We start from the raw sequence: 15601 nt of genomic DNA, 5'->3' as shown, positions 1-15601 counted from the left end.
GTCTGTGTGTGCTTTACCGGCAGGCTTATTGAACCTGGAGCAGCTCCTCAGGCGATTCCTCATCTCCAAGGAGACTCTGTCAGTGCGTATGCTTGACGACACCCAGGACCCGACCCCACTCCTGAAGGAGATACGAGATGACAAGACCGCCACCATCATAGTCGATGCCAACGCCACCATGTCACATATCATTTTGGAACGGGTTAGTACATGATAGCCGTGTTTAATGTGCATTGATGTGTCCCCATATATGAAGCCTTAAATTTATGCTGTTTTTAAAATTCCCAAGGCCTGGATTTATATGATTCTCATAACTCTTGAAAAGGAAAAGTAACAGAAAAATGCCTGTGGCAAAAAAAAGTATTCAAGTAATTGTATATGTGAAGAATTAATTTTTTAACTGGGAGAAAAAGTAAGTTAGTCTTCAGTTTTATTCCGTAGAGATACAGGTTGTATCTCCTACACAGTTTGAAATATAGTGTTGGAAAACCACCTAGTGTCTTGTTTTTTAACATGACTCAACATCTTTTCACTTTTCACACATCTTGAGAAAGAAAAGGCTGATTGTGTTAATTGGATAACAAAAAGAATGACCATGAGGTACAGGTCTGGCATACATGTGTTTCGGGGAGCAGTAGTCTGCCCCTTATTGTAGGTTAATTAATAAATGTAATGTGACGTGTACCCTAGTAACTGATCTTCAACATCTATCAGCTTCAATTCCAACACGATCTGCTTAGTAACACTCGCCATTTGTCTGAAGGAAACAGAGACGCCAGATAATTTGTTAATAAGCGGACCAGAAACCGGAAGACAGTCAACACAAGCATAGAGACTCTACCACCACTAGCGTTTTGGCGGTGTAGTTAAAGCGTGACTCACACATACCTACGCACAACTGTGAATGCTCTGCCTCATGCGTATAGGCTACGTGCGTACTTACTGCATAGCTTCGGTGCAGAAGCATGAATCAGCTTTTAATAGTAGCAACGCTGCTGAGCATCCTGGCTCGCAATTCATGTTTGGGGAAAAAATGCTGTTTTTCACACTTGCTTTTTTATTATTTCTAAGTTTGACACATCATTTGTGATACAATATATTGGCAAACTAGGAATTACATTGCACTCAAATTCTGAAGACAGTTAAAGCTGACAAAGACAGAGTTTTACGTCTCAACATGCATAAAAAAGTTGCTCAAACTGACTCCTGAATACGGAGGTAAAAATCAATGATAATTGTCCACAGGAGAAAAATACAACTCTGATTTGTATAATACAATATATTCCGCATCGGCACATAACCAGTACTTCATATAGATTTAAATAAGTATCTCTTACTTCTTTAACAACAATACATTTGAGCTTTATTTCTAGAAATCAAAATGATAGTATGAGAGAACCAAAATAACCTGTGGGTGTCTCATGGTTCAACTCTGACATTAAATCAAAGCCGTAGCGCACACACACTCACACATACACACATACACACACACACACACACACACTCTCACTACCTCTACAGCTTTTAAAGAGAAAGGGTTGTACTGCCTATCAATCAACCTTGTCATATAAACTGGTTACATTAAATTATCTGGATGACAGCTTTAAAAGAAGATGTGTTCCAATAATTCATCATCAATAAGAGAGAATTCTGCACAGTTAAGTGGATTAATGTGAGTAAAACAGACTCGTAAAAGGATGGAGGCCTTTTGTCTTCTTCCTTATAGGCTCCAGTTGAAGTTATGGATGAAAACAAGCTGTTCTATAAGTCAGTGAAGCAAATTAAGTACACCAATTATTTTATGTCCTTGTCGGCTATTACCCATCTGTTGGTTCACTTTTCCTGTTGCATAGAAATGTAACAATAAATGTAATAAGCAGAGCTATAAAGCTCATGCAGCGAGACAACTTTCAGACAATGTTAGTAAGCGCTACTTCTCAATGACCTTAACTGTGCGAGCACTAATGGCACATACCAATAATTAACATCACAGAACACGATGAAGAGCTTGGACAGTCTGAGCTCAACATAATGATGGAGCTTCTCCTGATTGGAGACTTACTGTCTGTTTGAGCCTTTATGGCGTCTATAAAGGTGACTCTAAGAGCCGAGGAAGCCAGGAGGTTTGGCAGCAGCATTTGGTTTCTTAGTAATTAATACACACCTCATTATTTCTAGAAGTCGACGGATGATTGGACTGGAGGTGACAATAACTTGGAGACAGAAATAGGTTGTGCAGTTTCTCTCTCTCTCTCTCTCTCTCTCTCTTTCCATAGCCCACAGTTGTATTAAATCTCGAACGCTCACCTCAATCAAGTGCGCGGGCTGCCATCAGTGGTCATCTAGTTGCCATGGCAACCCTGGGCCACAGAGCAGCATGAGCCCGCAGTGGGACGTCTCTCCTCTGCTCCCCTTCTGCCTCCGTCTGTGTCTTCAGTTTCAATATAGATTTCCTCTCTTACTCATTCTTTGTTCTGTGTCCAAATGCAAAGAAGACAGCGGCACTGTGTTTCTTCATACCTCTCTCCCTGCATGTTCTCCTTTATCAATCCTTCCATCTCTAATTCCTTTGTCTCTTTTATGTGTCACTCTGTTTGTCTCTCTGTCCGTCAGGAGACAGTCCTGCAGTGAGGGTGGCGCAAAGTTGGCAGCCCTGTCCCTCATGTGGAGCGCAGAGTTGCCAAACATATCAAAGCTGTGTGCTGGCGTATTAACAGTTTGCGAAGATAACAAGAGCTTCCGGCTTGTCTCCAGGGACACGATCTTCCTTTGTCATGCAAGACATTTGGCCTTATATGTCTGTTTACATCTTACATCGTACCCTTTTCAGACAGAGGTCTCACACTCTGAGGTTTTACCATTCAGAGGGGTTTAGGTCAGCAGTGCTAGTTTTCAATGTAATCTCATTCATTCAGGCCTCCACTGTTGTGCACAGCTGCACAGAAGCAGAGTGGGGGAGATAGTGAGCGTATAGGGGTGGTGCAAACTGCATGCACCCTGACAAACAACTGCAGCAGAGCAGCGAGCAGATCAAACAGTGTGCGGGGAAGCTCGTTGCGATGCAGTGAAAGAAGACCAATAGGATATTTTCCATCTGCTGCTTGTTATGGTTGTATTGTCTCTTCTCAATGGGATGTGGGTGCAACCAAAGGAGGTAAAGGTTATAATGTCAGTTTCTTTTTGATAGCGTTAGAGGCACGGGATACTCAAGGCAACAGAATCACCTCTTTTAAATATTCCTTTTTATATTCTCTATGATCAGTAAGAAATATCTCAACCACCCTGTTCCATTAGCTAGATTTACTCACTGTGTGTAATCCCAAGGCAGAAGCTAACAACTTCCATGAAGCATAATAATCACTTTTCACAGTTGCCATGCTTATTGTTTCAGAGTAATGATGTGCTTAAAACATTTAATGGAGAAAGCTGTATGAAGACATCATGAGACTTCATTCAGAGTTCAATATGAAATATGTTTTTATCCTTTTACGCCTCCACACCAGCATCGGTGACCTTGCTTTGGGGTTTTGCCCTGTTCTTGTTGATTCGATATCTCAACGTCACTGTGACCTCACAAAACATGATTTGGTTTTGATGAAATTATAAAATAATGAAGTGACATTTCACTGTACTGTGAAATCATAATATTCTGCAAAAACTATTTTCTCTTCGCTGTTCACACACATAAAAGAACAACAGGGGAGATGCTACAACCAGTAATTCTAGTTGCAATTAGTGCTTTTCTATGTGTTGGTGTTTTATTATTCATGCACCTGCAGAACAGTTGGGTAGATATTCAACAGCTGAGTGACGTACAGTGTGAGGTTACACCTTTTTCAGATATTACAGCCAAATACTTTTAAACTCTGATGATACACATGGGTGAATTCATGCTCATGAAGAATTTCATACTGGATTAAATAATGATTTATGAGAAGAAATGCTCAGAAAAGAGATTGTACTTTGAAACATTCTCTTTAGTTTGATGTATCTACATCATATTTATTGATTTTAATCATTGTGTGTATTGCAGCGTGATTAAACAGAAGTCTATAGTTCGATGATTTTCTATTTTGCTAATGTGTTTAATGAAATAAAACTATGAAAAGTTCACCCTGTCCTTCACAACTGCTCCTCGCTGTGACTTTGATTTAATCAAATTGTAAGTCAGAGTGACGGGTGGCATACTAATGCACCACAGAAATTAAACGCTCCATTGAGAGCCGTCGTCAGATAAGAATGTGCCTGGTCCCATCAAGATGTGGATTTGATCTGTTTTCTGTGGAGAGTGGAGTTACACACAATCAGTGACCTCTCAATTTTCTCTCCCCCTCTCTCCCCACCCCTTTATTTCTGTTAGTCTCCCTCTCTGTTTAAGTCTCCCCTCTCTCCTTGGGTTCTCTGACTTCCTTGTTCAAACTCTATGCCCTGTTTCGAGCATTTTGAACTTTCTTTCTTGTGCATTTTTCTGTCTATTTCACCTCTTGCCCCTTCTTGTCTTTTCCCTCTGCAGGCATCAGAGCTGGGAATGCTGTCCGTCTACTACACTTACATCTTCACCTCTCTGGTAAGGAAATGGGCGATGCAGTGGGCATCTAAAGGCAATATTGATTCCACACCTACAGAGGCACATCAGTACTCTAATGCTGTGCTTATGTAGTGTATAAGAATAGTACACGTTAATTGGTACTCACTTGAATGAATGACCAAATGGATGGAGTTAAACAGAAAGGAATTACTGCATTGCATCTTTATAGCATAGTCGATTTTCTCCCTCAGTGCATGTGACTTCAAATTAGAGACATGCTGAGCGTGGTCAGAAGTGTCTTCAGTGGCTTTGATCGCTGTTCATTTGCCCCTGTTGGCTGAAGGGGATTTCTGGACCAGACAAATTAATAATAATGATCATTTAATTGCTTAGTATTTATTCATTAGTATTATTGCTGTTGTCATTTTTGCCCTTTTGCTTCTAATTATGATTGTTGAACAGCTGCCAAGGTCTGATTGAATTAGTCATGAAGTCATTGTCTCAAGCACTCATTTCTGGCTCTAACTGTTTTTCTTTCTTTCTTTCTTTCCTTATTTCTTTCTTTCTTTCCCATTTACTCAAACATCTTAATTGTTGCCTAGTGGGTCATAAACCCTGCTTCCTCCATGTTAGCATATGGGTCAAGGTCCAATACATTTTCTTCGCTATTGCACAGACTCTGACTCACTAATGTGCAGTCTAAAATCCTAATGTTAATTAACACAGTGTGCACCTTAGAGTTTTTGTTTGTTGCAGTTTTTAGCCTGAAACGCTACTATTTTACATTTGGGAAAGGTTTCATACATCATGCAACATCTTTTCGTCCCTGCCCATGAACTGTTTTATTACTGATTTCACCATATTCACATTTTGACTGTATTGTTGAGTGCACAGTCTCTTAAAGCTACTTGCTACCTGTGGTTAGTTAAACTTAATGTAGCTTTGTAAGCAATGCTTCGTCCTGGGGGTTTTATATTGTTTACAGTGGCAGTGAGTTGAAAAGCGGTGACAGAGGCAGAAAGAGAAAGAGCTGAGAGAGGCAGCTAAAAGCACTGATTCTTTACTAAGTTGCTTTCTAAGCAGCAGCAGCAGACCAACAGCTGAATCATTACAACTGAAATATCTTACAGCCACTTCTTAAATGCTCCATCTACCGCAGGTATAAACATAAGTCACCTCTGCAGTATTTGTTCAGCCTCTTAAGTGTTTATATGGAAAGCTGTCAGTAATCATATATGTTTGTAAATTAGGAGGGTTTTACATTTTACTTTATATCAGTTACTCTGCTGCATTAGATTGAAATTGCACGTCCCTGCTGAATAAGAAAGGTATTTACCACAAATGTGAGCATAATAGAGTATAGGCACACAGAGGCCAGGGGACATGTGAGAGTTATTGTAAGATCATAAAGATAGGAGAAAATTTGATGCTATAGTAAACTCACCAGATAGCTGCTCCCTAATGGAAATTAATGAGCTTTGAAACACTTTGCTCTAATAGTGCTGTAGAGAGGATTCATATCAGGCTGATTTATGACTCATTAAGAGTGGGCTGCTGCCATCTTCATGTTTTCCTCCACAGCTCTTGACACTTTCTCTTATTGTACCGATCTTTTCTCCTCCACTTTTTCTTTAACCTGTGTGTCTTCTCTTTGTGTCTGCGCCTACATAAGCTTCCTCATCACTCTTCCCTGGTGTCGCTGCAGCAGCTCTGTTGGACGACACCGCATATAGCACACAGATTCATGGTAGATAGATGATGACCTCGTATTTGCTCTCCTGCTATACCATCATCACCATTTTCTTAAAATCCGGCCATTGCTCTGCGGCAGCTGTGTTAATAGCTCCAGCTTATATTAACATGGTCAGCAGTGTGCCTGAACACGAGCCTGGGACATAATGCAAGAGCTGTGAGTAGAAAATAGAAGAGCTGTTGTCTCTTTGCTTGCCATAGTAAGTGATTCATCCAATTAATTCTGTTTTTAAAAGGCTCTGCTTGTCACCACACACTCACACACATACAAATACACCTGAACACAAAAGAGGAGTGGACAGTGGATGGTTTCCATTATGTTCTATTATAGTTCAGCTCATTGTTGGAGGTAATACATTAAAAGCTTGGATCTCTTTTTCATCCTCCCATTAAAGTGCATTACGTCATCACAAGAGACTGTCTTGTGCAAGGAATTGACAGCATTCGGCCATTTGTTCAAAACCCATAAAACACTGAGAACATTCAGTGCTAAAGCAGGATGTCATGTGATGTCCTCACAGTGCAGAGAAAAGTAAAGGTATGTGGGTGGGGGTGCTCAGTGGTTTAATTCAATTCAATTCAATTGTATTTGTATAGCGCCAAATCATAATATACATTATCTCAAGGCACTTTACATAAAAGGTCAAGACCTTAAAATCGTATTAATATAATCAGATTATTTGAGACTGGGGTTATCAATCAAGAAACAGCAATATTTCCATTAGCTTTCATTTCATCTTTATGAGACAAATATGCAGTTTACAGAAATAACTGAGACATAACATGATATTTTTCAGCAGTTTTTGAAAAGCAGGCTCTTCAGACAAGTGTCTAATTTCTAAGCAAAAAACAATCAATAAATGGCATCCATGTATAATGACATGTATTGATTTTGGATGTGAGCCATAGTAACCACTGTGGTTAGTAAGCTGTTTATTTAGCCAGACATTAGGCAGAAATAAGAAGAGAGAGCATTAGTGAGTTATGGATATCAGCGAAATCAAGTTAGGGTGGAACAAGTTCCTGCTGTGCTGTGCTTGTAGTTTTTCATGGTAAATTGACAGCATTTGTAAAGTGCCTATCTGGAATCACCAACTACACAAAGCATTTTACACTACACTATTTATATATAATTTTTCTATTGCACACTGACGGCACAGCCATCAGGGGCAATTTAGGGTTCAGTGTCTTAGCCAAGGACACTACGACATCTGAAGTGGAGGAAGTGAGCAACCTCCAAACTTCCAAAGCAGCATTCATCCAGACTTGGGAGCATTTTTTTTATTTCTGTGTTCACAAGTAAACAGTGAAAAGTGTTCGACTTTGGGGTTTTGACTTCTTGCTGTGCCACAGAGAGGTTTTGGAAAAAAAAAAATCAGTTTGAATGAATAACATTTTCCATCTCTGACAGACACTCTGGTTTCTTATTTATCCAGGCATTTCCACTGAGCTACACTGCATTAGACACAGCCCTCTCTAAAATTGACAGAGCTTTGGTGGTCACAGGTTATTTATAACAATTCATGCAATTAACCTTGCATGGAAATCACAAGAGTAGGTTAATCAAATTTGTGGCAGTGATCACATGTGTATTCACGTTTGTCGCGTGGAGGTTTGGGCATAAATCCGTGTGTGGGGACCGTATTTTCAATTAAGTCTGTCTTATCTGTTTTATGCATTTTATAAAATTACCTATATTAGATAATTATGAATACAATCAATTAAAAATATGCTTTTGAAATTTCAAATGTACTAAGGCATAAAACACATGTAAATGACTTCGTCCCGAGTCAAATATGAATGTCGGGGCTTGCGGACATTTTTCAGTTGTGGTATTACATCTGAAGAAGATGACACCATGGACTTCAATTGTATTGGATTCTGCTCCAACAAAGTTTACCCCTGAGACTCCAGAAGTGTTTCGTGGACTCAAACACTTTGCCCACCCCTCCATCATTAGTGGCGAGTAGTTAAAGGGTTTAGTTTAATTTTTCAGTGAACTACCCCTTTAAGGGGAGCTGACGGGAAAGAGGCTCCTGCTTATATAGAGGCTTTTTTTTAAAATATGTTATGATTGACATTTTAAATAAGGGCTTCAGGATAAGTTTAAATTTATTGGTGTGATATGTTTTCTCCACGCCTTCCGTTTAAGAGACCTCCTGATAGAGGAAGTGAGACGTGATAAAGATTGTACAATTGCTTATCGGTCTACATGTGTGTGTATACGTGTGTGTGTGCATATATGTGCACTTTTAATAGTAACAGGTGTTCCAGTGCAGATATTTCCATTATCCTCAGGGAGCAAATAACATTTCGTAGGTCAAATTAAATGTTACACTTATCTCCTGTTCCCTCACCTTTCCACCTGGAAAAAGCTTTTACATCAGACCACCTGTGACCTGATACGCTTACTTATTCCTGACCATCCTTTTTGTGGACATGGTCGATTTAACGACATAGGAGAATGCTCAGTAGCAAAATGAATCCTGCAACATGTAAGGATTTTCATATTCTGTGATGTTGAGAAGAAAGTAGTTACACATGATGGATGTGAAATGGGCAGCGAACTGCATGTGTTTGTGATATGCTGAGTTTACATTAATGGAAGGCGGCAGCAATTTGATATAATTGCGTGATGTCTTTTGTCAGTGTGGCGTCTCTTTGCTGAGAGATGATTGTTGGTGTTTCGACATCAGTTTGACTCGTATTTAGTTTCAGACAGAGCTCTGCATGGAGACCACCCCTGCAACACAGAATTAAAGTCTTTATGGAGAAACTTTTTTATTTATCCTTTTTCCTATTTTCCTGTACTTTTTCAGGACAGTAGGCAGCATGCATAATTTCTATTTTTATTTCTATTAAAGAGGGACATGACACATAAAGCTCAGAGATGTGAGTCTTTACTGTTTGCGAATAGTTATTTGGCAGTGGTAAAACGTTCATCGCTTATGATGGTTCCTTGTTAGCTTACATAAATCTGAGTTCTGTCTGCTTCAATTTCAACTATTTTTTTAGATATGTTTATCATAGTCTATAATAATTGAGTTGAAACAGATCGTTATCATTGAAACATGGGACCTAAAGAAACTTATAATTGATAAACAGGTAATAAAAGTTCTACTTTGAGGTTCAAATTCGAGTTAATAACCATCTAATGTGTCTTTAGGGTGGGAACCCTCACTGTGGATTCTGTATCAAAAGAGCATCTAATTAATCTCAATTACTGTCAAGACTTTTCAGTTGATTGGTTTGCATGATGGAACAAGTGAGTGTTCAACCCGAGGGTTAGACAAGTACATACTGTGAGATTTTTATGAAATTATAGGTTTACATTGCAATGGGTTGCCGCAGCATTAGAAACATGTACTGCTCAATACAATATCCTACAGCAGGAAAATGTTGTGTTGATGGCAATGACTCAATTCAGTTCAGTTCTACACATTGTGAGAACTGAGCTGATTCAATTTGGCTGCTTATTGCGTTTGACCTCATGTGAATAGTTGGACCTCCAGCTCCTCTCATACTGATGTCTTACCTTTGTTTAGTTTTTGAATCACAGGATTGTGTATTTTTCTTTTCCCCCTTGCTGGGATGATTTCATGGTAGGTCATTAATAAATGGTGAATGTAGATTAAGTGCAAAATTGTTAATGCTCTTACATTTATCCTGATTATTAACTAGATTTCAGTATAGACACACTTTAGATGTGCTGGTATAATCATATCCACAAGCTCGTATATAAGCTTTCATGATCTTAATTATCAGGCAGGAGACGTGGGTCGGTCAAGGAGAGGAATAACAGGAAATACAGATTTTATACCAGATTCAAACCTGAAAGATTTTAATTTTATGATAAATAAATAGATTGTATTTATATGGTGCTTTTCCAGTCTTTCCAGCCACAAGGTATTTACAGCACAAGTACTGTACCTGTCATGGCTCAGGAGGTATGTGGTGCCTCCATTGGCAAGATACTGAGCCTTGAATGCCTGACACTTAATGAATGTGTGGGAAAGCAAGAGCACTGCCTATAGAAATGCTCTATGAATGTATGCATGAATAGGTGAATTTGAATTGTACTGTAAAAGCATTTTGAGTGCTAGATAAAACTGGAAAAGTGCTGTATCGATACAGTCCATTTACCAATTGCATAACATAAAATTAAATTGTAGGTATAAAACTTGTATTTCATGTCGTCCCTCTGCTCTCGGAAAAATAACATACTCTTTTAAGTGTGATTAAAGCACTTACACAAAACATTAGAAACACTTCCAAACTAGAGAAAACATGTCATGACACCTGTTTGCTTCATAAATCATGACACATAGTTGTACAAAGTAGTTTGTGCTCATATCAAAAACAGTTTAGAAGATGAGACACACACACTGTATAATGTGCAACGTGTGAGATTACTCACAGTACCTTTATAAATAATTTGTTAAGCATTAAGGCTCAACTGGAAACGATCAATCATGCAGCTTTATTAAAAATAATGATAAATACACGACTTTCTTAAGAGACCGTCTTATGATTAACTATGCATGAGTTAACATTAGATGATGAAGTTGTGATTCACTGATGAACCAAAAGAAACGTGTGGCTAACATAATTGCCTGTGATGTATAACTTCACTGAAAATTGTAACCCGTGGAGTTTATTCCTCTGAAATCCCACCATTACCTTCCAAATCGTTAAGGCTCACACACATTAATTATTCCTAAATTATTCGATCCTGCTCTCTCCTCTGTCTCCATCTCTCTGTTCTCTCCCTTGTTTCCCCCTCTCTTTCTCACACCATTGCCTCCTCCCGTCTCCCTCCTCTGCTGACACTTCATTTATCTGCGTTTCTTGACATCTCTGACTAACGATTTGCCAGACTGCTCCCCTGCCTAATCTGTTTCACCTGAATCATCTCAAGACGCTCATCAACGTCCTCACGCAGCTACCCGTCTCCAGTTAGGGGTTTCTGTCATTTCTGGATATGACAACTTTGAGGCTAATTTCAGTTTTTGTTTTGCTTCTTGAGTGATGCGTTTATTAATCCGATTTTTGAGACGGTAGAGAAGGAAGATGCTCGCTCTCTTCCATCACTATGAAGCAGAATTATTGCACTGCATTCTTGTGAATGTGGTCGGATAATTCAAATTGGGTAATAAACAATTCACGCGTTTGCATCCTCATCTCCCAGTAATTTGTATGTTTGTTATTCATATATGGTATCAGTCAATGTATTACTAAAGTCTCTGTGGAGAACATAGATGGATGGTTCGTGTGTTAAAAAGCCATAAGACTCAGATTGTTGTGTCTCTGAAACCTGGAATGTGTTCTTGGCTACATTAATTTACCTCTGTGATTTGCCAGGGATCCGTCATTAGTGATGCAATGTTTAATCTAGATCCAAGTATTCCCTTTAGTTGATGGAGCTGATCAGAATTAGAAGCAGGTGATGGGGAGGATGTGGAGCACAGAGACATCACTCAGATATTATCAAGCATTGTTTCTTTTATTCTGTGTGAAAAAGCCCTTAGCGCCCGTTTATTTTCCTCTCTCTCATTAGGGCCACTTACTGATAGCCGTAAATATCCTGAGCTTTAATTGTAAGATAGAAATCGAGGCCCTCGGGTCACAGTGGGCGGAGAAATTAAAACAAAAACATGCTTCATGGAAGAGCAAGAAATCTCAACAGCTCCACAGGGTTTTTACAGCCTCTCTCTGTGAAGACAACTTTGTTTAAGAAGACGTGAGTGGCCGACATCCTGCAGCTTCCTCAGCTTGAACATAATCCAACACATGGGCGCGCACATGAGAGCCAAGCACAGACCTAAATGCACTGATGGAAAGAATCAAAACAAACAGAGAACGCACACACACACACACACACACACACACACACATACATTTGCTGACACTTGGCCCCCACTCTGTGGCTTCCATCTAAGTGATTTGTATCCTGCGATCCGAGCCATTCGTCAGGATTGAATAAATCACATTAGCTTGGCAGTGACTCATCACATGTTAACGGAATGCCTAATGTCATTTGAAGGTTAGGTGAGCACGGGATTGGGCCTCGCAGCGCCTCGCATGGCACACTTTCACTTTGTGATGTCATTTTGAGTCTTGATGAAAGCGTGCGGGCTCACTCTGTCTCTCTCTCTCACACACACTCACACATATCTTCACACAACAATCAAAAACATGCTTTGACACCCAGTGCTGGCTGACGTATTATCCGTCTCTGCAAAGCAGAGCCATCAGTTCAGCCTTCCACACACACACAAACAGACAGACACACACACACACACACACACACACACACACCCCTCTGTCTGTTTGTTTTGTTCTTCATGTTCCATTTCCCCTCCACACACCCGTGATCCCTCTTGTCACTGCAGTCATTGTCATGCATCCATGCCTGAGGAGCTGCCAGCACTTCCTCATGTACATGCTCACCCACACAACATCCCACCCCTGCCAGTCGCACATGCATACAGTTTTAACGTCTTAGCCCGCTTATCTACCTGCCTCTCTGTCTGCTTCCAGGAAATAAGCTGTGTATTTTTTTGTGTGAGCTGGTGTTGCTGTCATAAACCCACAGCAGTAATAGAGAAGCAGGCTGCATATTTGATTCTCCCTCATCTTTCTTTCTCCTTCCCTCTTTCTTCATTCATATTTCTTAGAGCTGATTGGCAGGTTTGTGTAGAAGCGTGATGAAGGGAGTAAGGTTTGACCTCTGAAGCATGGCTGATGCTGTTATTCACTAGTTAATCCCTATTATTTCCCAGACCCTGACCTGCTCCCGCCATTTGTTCTTGGCCAGTTAAGGTTCCGGGCTCAACATGCTCCACACTCCTATTCCTCCCAACGTTAAAATGCTCTGTGCTAGTAAAGGGAAGTCAGTATTTGCTGTCTGACCTTGTCCCGGTAGTTTCATCTCTTTCCGTGCTGCCAAAACCTGCTTCCCCTCTGTCTGTCTTTCTCACTCTGTCTTCCCCTTTCGGCTTCTCTCCCCCACTCTGTATTTCTGTCCAGGTGTGCCTGGCCTTGATAAAAAATATTGTCTAGGTGATACAGAATTCAATTCCAAAAGTTTATTGTTCTGGTACATTTTCTCGTCCCATATCTGTGAATGAATGAAGGGAACATTCCAATAAAAAAATGGAACAAAAAATCACTTCACCTCAACCATCTCTGCCGTGCACTCTGGTACAGAAGACTTATAAATCCCCCTTAAAAAAAACTCTTGTCACTCAACCTGCTTTAGAGGGCAGCCACTGTGACTGTGAAAATGATTGGGATTTAATTAATTCCCCTCCACGGCTTATGTAAAGTTCATATTTCCCTGTTTAGACACAGAGTTTGAGAATTAATCAACTGAGTAATAGAAAAGGTAATAGGCTACGTGGACGGTGACAACACAGAAGTGCATCTAGCCAGAATATAAACTATGTGATGATTATGTCACAAGAAGTGTGTTTTACCGAATAATGTCTGCATGCTACTCATTTGTAATGCAAAGATGCAAACTTACTTTGAGTTACGTTTATTGTGTTGGTGGTGTAGAGAGCAGTATAACACTAACACAACTGCACCCCAGATAGAAATTCTTCTGAGGTTGTAATTTATACATTCCCACTCTGCACATTTGCACTAATGTTAGTTTCTGGTTTTGTCTTTTCAAAGTCTCTAAAAGATCTAGTTGAGCAGAATGCAAAACACACTTATGTTATTATCATGGAAGTGTTATTATCTCAATGATCTAGTTTTAGTTTAAATGTTAATCCCCGTCCGGTCTATGCCAGATGTTTCAATTTATAATTCAGCATCAGAAGTCATATTGTGCTTTAATTATAATCCAAATAGTGAGTGTGTTTATATTTACGTTTCTTAAAGAGGGTATATTGGTCAGCCATAAAATTACCTCTGCCAAGGCGATTATGTTTTGTTTGTTTGTTAGTAAATCAGGATTACGCAAAAACGATTCAACCAATTTCCTCATGAGCTTTTGTGGAGGGGTTAGGCATGATCCAAAGAAGAACCCATTAAACTTTAGTACGGATCTGGATCAGGGGACGCATCCACAAATTCATTTTCACTTTCTTTAACATTGCTAGACAAGACATTTTTCAATATTTGTGTTCATTTCTTAGAGAATAGTTCATTTATATTGATGAAAAAAAGGTATGTGCTCTACTCATTGTCTTATGATAAATTCAAACTTCTATGTCACTTTGTCTCATCACTGTACTGAATAATGCTGTGGAACGGCCATATTTATGTTGAATGTTACAATGATCGACATAATCAGGAATTTCATCATCAATGCTTCTCTTTTATTTTTTATCAATCTCTACTGACCAACCTATTGGAGAACACATAAGCTTCCAAGTTGGTGTCAGTGTACTTATAGGGTCAACATCGATGCTGTAACTCCTGAATCCAGAACTATAAATCTATCTGTACAGTGGGAAAGGTCAGGGCCTTCGTGGTGGCCTGGTTGGATACGGTGTGTACGCCGTCCCCTTGCTATCCTGGTTTTGATTAAGATCATATTTGATGAGGACCATCATCCATCTTCCAGCTCCGTCTCCTCCATCCTGCCTCTCTGCGTCATTAACTATTCAATAAAGTCATCAAGGAAGGGATCAAGGCCTTGGCCATTCTGTCCTGTGAACTGCTGAGAAGAATAACATGTAGTGGATGGCGATGGCATTAATTTCTGCTGCAGCAGCGCAGCACTGCTGCTGACTCTGGTATTTACCTGCCAAGTATCATTTACAAAAGATGGAACGTATACCTCTGGATTTAAAGGTAAAAAATACACTCAGCCTTGAAAGTCATAACCCACCAGTGAACCTACACATATTAAAACAACAGTTACCTTTATGAAACCTCTCTGATGCTTATGTCACAATTAAACCATTCACATATGACATTATGACATATCCACATTACATTGGATTGGTTTTCGATTGGCATTATAGTTGTTGGAGTTATGTGATTGTCCAGTTATGTTGCAGGTCCTTTATATGAAAAGGGCTTAAAAACTGTTTTGCAGTGTGCATTGTGCTTTGGCACGGACGCTGAGTGAAATGTTCTATTTTAACTTCCAATCAGCTCATTATTCTCCATATCAGATTGCACAGACGGTTAATAATCTGAGCTTCATGTACATCATTTATTTATTTCCTTGTTTTCTACTTTATTCAAAAATCGTCCATCTATTGTGGGCTCACGTGATCCCGCAAATAAGCCACTACTGGAAGAGAAGAGCTCATATAAGGTCACAATTACGTTGGTTGCCGAGATGTCCATCCACTTAAC

At 39.6% G+C, this 15601-nt stretch overlaps 1 protein-coding gene across 3 annotated transcripts in view; it reads left to right on the top strand.

The window, feature by feature from the left end:
* The window catches only part of grik4 (glutamate receptor, ionotropic, kainate 4), a 300819-nt gene that overhangs the window by 189565 nt on the left and 95653 nt on the right, over window positions 1-15601 (top strand). For all 3 annotated transcript variants that reach the window (XM_069534505.1, XM_020087982.2, XM_069534506.1), the window contains exons 7-8: window positions 24-202; window positions 4514-4567. In XM_069534505.1, the coding sequence (XP_069390606.1) occupies window positions 24-202; window positions 4514-4567 (233 nt within the window). The remainder of the gene's footprint in view (window positions 1-23; window positions 203-4513; window positions 4568-15601) is intronic.

The sequence above is a fragment of the Paralichthys olivaceus genome, chromosome 11 (genome assembly GCF_024713975.1).
Source record: "Paralichthys olivaceus isolate ysfri-2021 chromosome 11, ASM2471397v2, whole genome shotgun sequence".
Classification (NCBI taxonomy): domain Eukaryota; kingdom Metazoa; phylum Chordata; class Actinopteri; order Pleuronectiformes; family Paralichthyidae; genus Paralichthys; species Paralichthys olivaceus.
This window is presented reverse-complemented; position numbering and strand designations above follow the sequence as displayed.